General features: G+C 38.0%; 2 protein-coding genes across 2 annotated transcripts; both read left to right on the top strand.

Annotated features, from left to right (window-relative positions):
* Window positions 1–685: 685 nt before the first annotated feature.
* Window positions 686–9901, top strand: LPCAT (lysophosphatidylcholine acyltransferase). Its single transcript, XM_017157475.3, has 8 exons — window positions 686–1224; window positions 6838–6983; window positions 7058–7543; window positions 8067–8204; window positions 8632–8908; window positions 8982–9083; window positions 9146–9287; window positions 9348–9901. Exons 1-8 carry the CDS (start codon window positions 1006–1008, stop codon window positions 9452–9454), a joined length of 1617 nt encoding a protein of 538 aa, XP_017012964.1. The 5' UTR covers window positions 686–1005; the 3' UTR covers window positions 9455–9901.
* LOC108068078 (transmembrane protein 256) lies at window positions 5172–6140 on the top strand. The gene has a single exon (XM_017157477.3). It carries the CDS (start codon window positions 5280–5282, stop codon window positions 5928–5930), a length of 651 nt encoding a protein of 216 aa, XP_017012966.2. The 5' UTR covers window positions 5172–5279; the 3' UTR covers window positions 5931–6140.
* Window positions 9902–10100: the final 199 nt, after the last annotated feature.

The following is a 10100-nucleotide window of genomic DNA, read 5'->3' as shown; positions in this document are numbered from 1 at the left end:
TTTTATCTCGAAAAACTAACCATAAGACGCAACGGAATAAAACTGGTTGGATCGGATCGGTTTGGTTGGGTCGCTGATAAAGCCATAATAGTAGTATAGTATAGCCTAGACATTTGTTTGCTAACTAGGTGTCTTGCCTTGGAAACGTTTTCGATGAAGATCGTAAAGTTTGATTTCGGTTTTTTTCTTTTTTTTGGTTTTTGTCGGGCAAAAAACAAAACACGTTTCGGACACATGAGACGGCGGGGCCGTGAACTGCGGGTCTGGTCTGCTGCCAGACTAAGATTAGGCCGACTCGTGCCATAAAAATACAAATACAAATTATTGGGTGGCGCGATGCTGCGATGTCTGGGAAGCACGTGAAACGGTAACGGTCAAACGGTCAAAGGGGCGCTAATGTTTTGAATTTTTAGCGCCTTCCGTGGCAGTGTTGCCAGAACTTTTGGAAATTTGAATACCTTGGGTTTTCTATTTCGTTTATATCAATCGTATGTTTTTAAACGCATAATTCTCAGTCATTTGGGTTATTTTTAATAAAGGCAGCCTATTATAACGATCTTTTCAAACTACAAAGTTGCCGGATCAGCAGAAAAAGAAGCCAGTATTTACTTTTGGTATTTTTTTGGTATATATCGGCTGGCCAAGCAGTGCTGCACAACGCGGCGCGTAAAGTGTTGCCAAATTGCGCAGTGCGAGTTTGCAAAACGTATTTTGTTGTTGTGTTGTGTTCGAGGGAATCCAATAACTATACTATGGGATATATGGCACCGCTTGGCACGCGAATATAAACCGAATAAATTCGAATAAGCGGAATTCAAAAGCGAAAACCACTCGAAAAGCGGCGGTCGAGAGAGAGTGACCAGTGAATATCGAACCACCATTGTTATTATTATTATTATTTTATCATTTTTTTTTTAACCGCTGTGCGGGAGTGGAAGTGCGTGGTGTGATACTAAAGTGAGAGAAAGAAGTGATTGAGAAGAAAAAGAAGAAAAACGGGGGGCAATGACAACGTCGACAATTAAGCCAACGGGCGGCGAGGAAGTGCCGCCGGCGGGGGTGAAGGGCGGCGTGGGCGGCATGGGCGGCGTCGGCGATGTGGGAGTGGCCGCCAGCCTGTCGAAACGGGACTCCGAGGAGGATACATGGGCCTCCAAGGGGTATAACTACATAAATCCGTTTGTCCATCGCATCGAAATCGACAGTCACATTGAGGTGGCCAAGGTGAGTCCCCCTGATACCCCCTCCCCCGCCCCTGTTTCTTCTCCTCCCGCCTTCCATCTCCCTCTTTCATTCATGCAAATCGGGCACATGTGCGATCTCCAGGCGCGCATCCAAAAGGGGGTTATGCTTTTAGGTCCCCTAAAAAAAGTATACATATTTATAACAGTCGTTCAATGTAATTAATTTAATTTCAAATTAAAATTTTAATTTTAAAACCCCTTACAAATTGCACTTAACATCCGCGCCCCTGGCGATCTCCACTGGAGAGAAGTGAGAGCGGTGAGCGGAGAGAACAGAACTTTCTCTCGCCCCATCTCTCTCCTTCGCATTGCACTTGACATGCATTTGCCGTTACATTGGTCAATGTTCTTGTGTTTGTTGTTATTTTTCCTCTTTCTTAACCGCTTCTTCCTTCTCATTCTTTTTTTTATCTGGCTCTGTCGACGTCTCTGCCTACGTCAGCGTTTTTTTGCCTTTTTTTGCTGTCGGCAGCGAGAATCGTATGATTTTCTTGTTCTCTTTGTTGTTGTTACGCCCCAAGTTTTGTTGCCTTTTTGCTGCTGCGACGCCGGTTCTTTTGGCATGTGTGCCGTTATTGTTGTTATGGTTTTTGTTCTTGTTGTTGTTGCTGTTGCCATCGGCTGAAATCCCTGCCTCTCGCTCGCACTCACCAGGTCAATGGTTGTCTTGTTCCGCTTTATTCCCGTTTTCATTTAATGGGTGCTCGAAAGAGATTTTCGGGTATATTGGGATAAAAAGATATAGGGGCTCAATAAATTCCATTTGTTATTGTTATATAGTGGAATCTGTATAGTATTGCGGGATTTATCTGAAAGATAAAGCAGGAGAGATAAAAAGATACAGATATATCTAAAATTAAATGTATCTCATAGATACCAAGATCTAAGGAACTGACTTATATCTGCATAAGCCTCAAGAAAAGAAATAGGGGTGCATACAGATACGTTTTCAAAATGTCAATGACCTCAAGATCTTATCTTATTATAAAATATACATAGGGGTTCAGAATAATGCTCATTTAAAAGATATTATAAAAACTTTTGTGACAAACCTAAACTAATAACCTGATACATAGAGCTCTATAAATTATAAAATAGCTTAAAATTAAACAATCCATAGAATACACATAATACCATGCCTTTCCATGGAAGTCTCTTAGAACACCTGCCATTTACCGTGCCAATTGCCATTTACAACGAATCAATTGCAATTTGCAAAATGCATTATTATAAATGCCGCATCTTGTGTTTTCAAAACTACCATACAAACATTGTGAATGTTAGTTCATCAATATACTGACTCATTTATTTTGATTTAATAATACCCACTTGTTGATTCTAAAAATAAAGTTAAGTAAATTACCAATGACGCAACCCCCAAGTAATGACAAATACGCTAAAATACTTTTGTTGTCTGAATCTGGGAAAGAAATCCAAATGGGTTTTACTAGATTACCGGGTATCTTTATGGTCAGTCTGATGACTTCTTTGTCCATTTTTTTCTTCATTTCTTTACGGTTCCCGCTTTTGTCATATAAGAAGGCTTTTGGTTCCACGCTTACCACCCTGAAACCCCCCAATATGTAGTATCACCCCACCAATTAACCCGACACTGCAACGTCAGGTGTTTTATTGCTTTTAAAGCGCCCGATAATCAGCAAAACGGTTCTAGTTTCTTGCACGTGGGTTAATGGGAGAATTTGCCAGCTGTTAATACATTTGTATACCCTGTAATTACGGCCCACCCCATCTGTAATTCCTGTATTTTGGTAAAGCTCGCTATTTGCACTTAACGCTAATTGCCGCGAGTGGCAATAACCCAACAATAAACAAAAACAAATACAAGTGTTTCGGCTTGTTTACGGATCAGTGCAGATTTGCCCCGGGAAATGGTCTAATTTCGGTTAACAGATGCACAGGAAAAAAATTTTATAATAAAAAAAAATGAATTCTTGAAAATATGTTAGAACTTCTATATAAGTACTTCTGTTCTGAAATTATTTTAACTAAATTTCAAATCATCTTTAACCCCATTATCATAATAATAATAAATCATTTGTTCTGTCATTTCGACATTATTTCATATCAATTTAAAGAGATATGTAGTTATAATTAAAAGTCAAACCTATACCTTTTCTTTCACTCATGATTAATTGTCTGGCTGATTCACTGCAATCACCGTTTATGGCGTGTTTCAAATGAGCTGTGGCCATTGGTTACGGGATTTGTAGGGATTTTCATTTTCCGACAATACGTTTGTAATACGTACTATAAATAAATAGAGATTTATTTGAAAAATGACTAGGAACCATGAGTTTTATCTAGAATGCATTTGAGTTATACTAGGTAAACAATAATAATCGCCTTTCCTGGTAAAAATTTTCGTAAAAATAATATAGAATAACCTAAGAATGATTTCCTAAGAATAAATAGTACTTGAAACTATTTATTTAATATTACATAACGGAATCTTTATATATTCCCATTAACCCATATTTTGTAAGTTGTCTCAACGATCACGCGAGGTAAACAAATACTATATAATCAGTTGAAATCGTACTATAACCGATCTCAGTGACGCACCCATGTGGCGCTATCGCTGAGTCAAGTTTCAAAGTCTTGAATAATAAACGATAATGGTTGCAAAACCAACAAACAAAATTGATAACTGCAGTCAAGTATATTTAAATACAAACATACATATATAAGATCAACTGTCTCAACTGCAATTATTGAGCCATTGACCCACTAAAATAATATGAATAAATTTAAAGCTTGAGAGCTGGCGAAAAAGTGGGGTTTTTAAGGGGGATTCCATTGCGTGCACAATACAAAAACCCGTTTCGCTTTCATTTCGCTTCCGAGCAAAGTTCAAGGCACTTTAATGACCCTGACATTGTTGATACTTCCCCATTTAGTTGGCCTGCAGTAACATTGGCCATATATCTCTATAAACACTAGCGGTCAAGAAAATAATTAAAAAGAAATGTTGTAATTTTTGTTAATATAATTATTTTATATATATTTAAATAAATATTTTTTTTATATTTTATATAAAATAACATTTTATAGACCTACTAATTTGCTTTTGGCTGTATATTTAAATATACACATACCGTAAGCATCTGAATGAGTTTTTTTTTTATAAATAGAGATTAGAATAGGGATCTTTGGAATGTGTGAAAAATGAAACTCTGATCCCATAGTATAATACTACTTATATAGATTATCGCTAGAGCTTTTCTATTTTAATAGACCGCTCTCCAGACATCGGGTGGTCATTTCGGTCGATTTCCATGCCGTTTCCAGGAACCGCTTTTATCAAGAGGGCCGGATCGACAGCCAAAGTTCAGTGAACAGTATATACCACCCAGTTCCCGACGGGCCCCCACTTGACTGAAGGTGATAAGTCGCCATATATCGCTATCAACGCGATTAACGCCCGCTTATTGGCAGTTGGCGAATGTAAACATGGAAATGTTTGGCGACCCATTGATTTGTGGGGTCTATATATTTTGAATTAATGCAAATACATTGTCATGTGATTGGGCTCTTATCCGATAAGGGATACGTGATTAACTTACGGTTTCGTATTTCGTATTTTGTCCGATTGCAAAACGAGGTTTCGATTGAGTGCTCATGCACCCCAAAAGACAATATAATATTCTTTTGAATTTTTAGTAAAATTTTTAAGTTGGGAAAGTAGAGATACAGGGATTAATAATAATAATAATCTTATCTATAGACTTTTTATTTACTACTTCTTCCATGAATTATTATGATATATTATATTTTTTCTTATAAAAATCTGTCTGATTTTTATGATAATTTACAATTTTGTTTGTCAATAAAAATACTAAATAGATTTTTGGGATATAAAGAGTTGTTATTCATCTATTTAATATATATTTCATGTATCTTCTTTGTTTCTAATGTCACCCAATAAAAAGTCCCTACAATCGATGTTTTCGACTGTTAAAAAGGCAGTTTAAAAATCGATTGCAGTCGACAACGATGCTTTTGCACTTCTAGCGGATGGTGAACAGCAGTGTTTGTGTTATTAAGGTTCTACTGTACATTAAAAACATTTTTGGCTTGGCGTCAAAATTATTGGAAAAAAATTATTGGAGCAAAATGTCGATGGCCGAAACGCTGGACTATCTCATACTGGGCAATCCCGTCAGCCAGCTGATCATCTCATCGGCAAATGCCTTTCTGCAGACCATCGGCTTGCATCATAGGACGGTGAAGTGTCCCTACGAGGATGCCATCCTGATCTTCCAACCCTCCTCGCATTCCTTTGTGCGTTCGCATAGCTCACTGTACTGCCTCGCCGGATGCCATTATCATTTCGTGCGGCTGGCGGGGATCGGCGGAGCCTCGGCCATCTTCATGGGCGCCTACTGCAAGTACGTCCTGCGGGATCTCGACAGCGTACGGGAGCAGCTGGACTCGCAGGCCTACGCCGATGTGGCCAATCGCATCCACTTCCTGCACTCCTTCGCTTTGATGGCCATGCCCCTGGCCCACAATCCCTTCCTCACCGGATCGCTAATGATCACGGGCACCCTGCTCTTCAGCGGTTCCATGTACTATCGCGCCCTCACCGGCGAGAAGTGGATGCAACCATATGCGACCATCGGGGGATTCTGCCTCATGGGCGCCTGGCTATCGTTGGTGCTGTAGAATTGGGAACCCCATCTTATATCAAATCTCATATCAAAAGCTGACAGTGGTGAATAGTAAATATAGTCCGTCTTAAAAGTGAACTCTGTAACTCTGATGGAAGACACTTTTAAGATATATATTTCTATGATCTGTTAGCTCAATGTACAATAAAAAGCCGTAAAATCAAATAAACAAAATAAAGGTCATATAAGAATTTCAAAAAAAATATTAAAGAAATTTAATCTTTGGAATAAAGATATATTACAGGTTAAAAAATGGGTTTCAATATCAATATTTCAATTTTAAATATATTATTGAATTTTTATTTTTTAAAATTTTAGTATATTACGGGTCTTAAAATATAATCATGCTTGAAAATTGTCTTTTTAACATTTGTATATAAGTTTTTTAAGATTTTGAATGAAATTGTTTTTTTTTTACAAAGTTGTTTTTCTGGTCATTTTCAAGAATTTCAAAAAGAATCTTAAAGAAATAAATCATTTTTGTACAGGTTTAAAAATGGGTTAAAATATCAAATAAGCCAAAAAATGGTCTTATATGAATTTTTAAAAAAGGGATTATTGAAATTTAATTTTTTAATCAATGATATATTACAGGTCTTAAAATATATCATGCTAAAAAATAGACTTTTTGACTTTTGTATATAATTTTTAAAAAGATTTTTAATGAAATTACATTTTTTTTAAACAAAGTGTTTTTTTAGGTTTGGGGATGGGTATATGAATATCATAAAACTTGAAATGGGAAAAGAATGGGCTTTGTAAGATCATATGTTTAATTTTTTTAAGGTCTCTCCTTATAAAAAAAAAAACTTCCCCTAGAACTATTTCAATTCATTAAAGATCTAAGATATTATTTTTTCTATAATTATTATTATATTAAATTTTTTCATATTTTTTTGCAGATCTATGTGCTGACAGTGCTGCTGCTGCCCATCCGCGTGGTGGGCTGCGTCCTCTCCCTGATCTCCGCCTGGATGTTTGCCTGCATTGGACTCTATGGAATGACGCTGGATGATCTCAAGGAGAAACCCCTCACCGGCTGGCGGAAGTAAGTGCGAATATCACATGATATCTTCTTAAATCTCTGGCTAATTATCATGTTTTTTCTTACACCTTTTTTAGACAAATGCAATGCATGACGGCCTGCGGAATGCGCATGGTCTACACCTTCGGTTCGTTCCACTATGTGACCATGAAGGGTCGAGCGGCGACGCCGAAGGAGGCACCCATTCTGGTGGTGGCGCCGCACTCCTCCTACGTGGACTCCATCCTGGTCGTGGCCAGTGGCCCGCCCTCGATAGTGGCCAAGCGGGAGACGGCGGACATTCCGCTGCTCGGGAGGATCATCAACTATGCCCAGCCCATCTATGTGCAGCGCGAGGATCCCAATTCGCGACAGAACACCATCAGGGACATTGTGGACCGGGCTCGCTCCACGGACGACTGGCCACAGGTGGTCATCTTCGCCGAGGGCACCTGCACCAATCGCACCGCCCTGATCAAGTTCAAGCCGGGTGCATTCTATCCCGGAGTGCCCGTGCAGCCGGTGCTCCTCAAGTATCCGAACAAGTATGACACCTTCACTTGGACCTGGGACGGACCGGGAGTGTGAGTAGAGTATATATCTTAAAAAGTTAAGGGAAGCTGTAAAAAACCAATATTTAAGGTAGTACCAATCAAAGAACTCAATTTCTGGCAACTTTCAATCAAATCTATCTATCAAAGATCTAATAAAAACTATTCATTTCATTATATACCTATCTATGATATTTATCTTACTTTATCTTACTTTAAAAACATCAGAAAAAGTAAAAAAATAGTATATTACTATATTATAATATATTATATATTAGTATATAACTTTTATTTATTTATTTTATTCTATTTGGTATATTAAAATCGATACAATGAAATCAATCTTAATTTGCTTCATTTTGCACATTTTAATAAATGTATTTATAAATTTGAATACTCGAATATTTCTTTAAAATATTTATCGTTAGTTTTAGGATTCCATTTGAAGCAATTTAACCCCCTTAAAAAAATGATCTAATATTGGAATTAAAATTCCCTAATAAAATCATACTCGTATTGAATATTTTTGTAATTTACAATTTTCTACTTAATTTAGGCTACGACTTCTCTGGCTGACGATGACGCAGTTCTATAACCGCTGCGAGATCGAGTATCTGCCCGTCTACACGCCGTCGGAGGACGAGGTGGCCGATGCCAATCTGTATGCCAACAATGTGCGCGAGGTGATGGCCAAGTAAGTGGATCAGCAGCCCATTCGATTCTCAGAAATGGAAATATTTGCAAATATACAATTTGTTCAAATTAAATAGGTCATTTCCTTTGCCATTCCTATTTATAGTAGCAATTTTCTAGTTTATAGTTTTATGAAAAGTAAATATTGAACTGGTTTACAGATTGCATAAATATATATACTTGATATAGAGAATTTTTAGGGCATGGTGAAAGCAAAGTGAAAAGAATTTGAGATCAATTACATGATATTTAATATATGATTTATAAGAAAACTCCTTAGAGATGTTTAGAAGATGTAAATATACCTATTATTTAATTATTTATTTAGCCACTATATTATTCTAAGGCAAAAAATTAAATTGTAAGTTAATACAATTTTAAGATCACTTGGTTATTTCAATACCTACTAATTACCGAACTTTTTCTAGGGCCCTGGGAGTACCCACCTCGGACTATTCCTTCGAGGACGTTATCGTGATGAGTCGGGCCCGCGACATGAAGATCCCCTTTCCCGGCGACATCGTGGAGATCGAGCGCACGATCGAGAAGCTGGGCCTGATCGAGAGCCAGCGGGACGCGGAGCTGTGCAAGGGCTTCCTCCGGCTGTCCAACACGGACAGGCTGGACATCATCACGTTTGGGGAGCTGCTCCAGGTGGATCTGAAGAATACCAATCTGCACAAGCTCTTCGCCCTGCTTGATCACGTAAGTTTTAGATCGTATACTTCCATACTTCCTGCCTCTTTCTAACTCGTATCTTCCGTTTCTTTTCTTTTAGCGCCGCATGGGCACTGTGAGTTTGAAGAGCTTCCTGCTCTGCTCCCTCTTCTGCAAACTGAAGAATTCCGATCTTTTGACCTTCCTGCGGGCCCTGATCCATGTAATATAATGATATATTAAAACTCTTGAATTTATTACAATTAATGTATATTTTTAAAATAGCTGTATAGCGAATCTAGTCAGCAAATTGACAGGGAAAGCTTTGTGCGATTAATGAGACATGCTGGCGGCAAGCTAAATGAACAAAAAGCCCAGGCGCTCTTCTATGCGCTGGATACGGACAACCTGGGCTATGTCTCCTTTGGTGGGTACATTTATTTATTAATATTATAATATATAATAATATAATCCTCTTAATTGACAGATGCCTTTGTTGAGCACACGGAAAAGCAAAAGTCAAGCTATAAATTCCTCTATCACAAATCGGAGCACATAAGGCGACCGAAGGCAGTCACAACGCCCGCCAACTGAAGAGGGAGCACCGATTTTTTTGGAGGATTCTGGAAGACGCGAGGAGTAGTAACCAAGAGAAAAAGAACCTACACCTAAACCTAAACCAACCTAAGCAGAAAGTTCAACTGTCGAGTGTATATTTTTAATATTTATTTATCGTGTAGCGCGTGTCCTGGCACCCCCCATATATTGTAATTAATATTATTTCTATTATTATTACCATAGTTTCGTTTTGTGAACAACATTGCTCACAGCACCGAGATCCGGATCTTATTGCGCCCAGCTTTGTTATTATTTATACTCGGACTCTAAACGCAAGTCATTTCATCTTTGTGATTCTTATTATACACACTTACGTTATATATACACTTAAATATTAAAGCATATATAAAGAAGTATGTATCTTATGTAGAGGCAGGCAAGGCATGAATATTTCCCATATTTCCATGGCCAAAAAAAGAGAAACCACAAAGAATTGTATGGCAAGCCATAGGTATAAGATATAACAGCAGACCCAGCCAATGAAGCTCTCCTCCGATCCCATTCACTGAACACCTAGCCACCAAGACCACAAAGAACAATGGAACTGCGATCGAAATCGATCATAACCACCACTAACTAACCGACTAACCAAGCAAAACTGAACAACCACCAAGCACACTAA

This window comes from Drosophila takahashii, chromosome X, assembly GCF_030179915.1.
Source record: "Drosophila takahashii strain IR98-3 E-12201 chromosome X, DtakHiC1v2, whole genome shotgun sequence".
NCBI lineage: Eukaryota > Metazoa > Arthropoda > Insecta > Diptera > Drosophilidae > Drosophila > Drosophila takahashii.
Note: the sequence above shows the minus strand (reverse complement) of the source record. Positions and strands in the feature narration are given on the sequence as shown.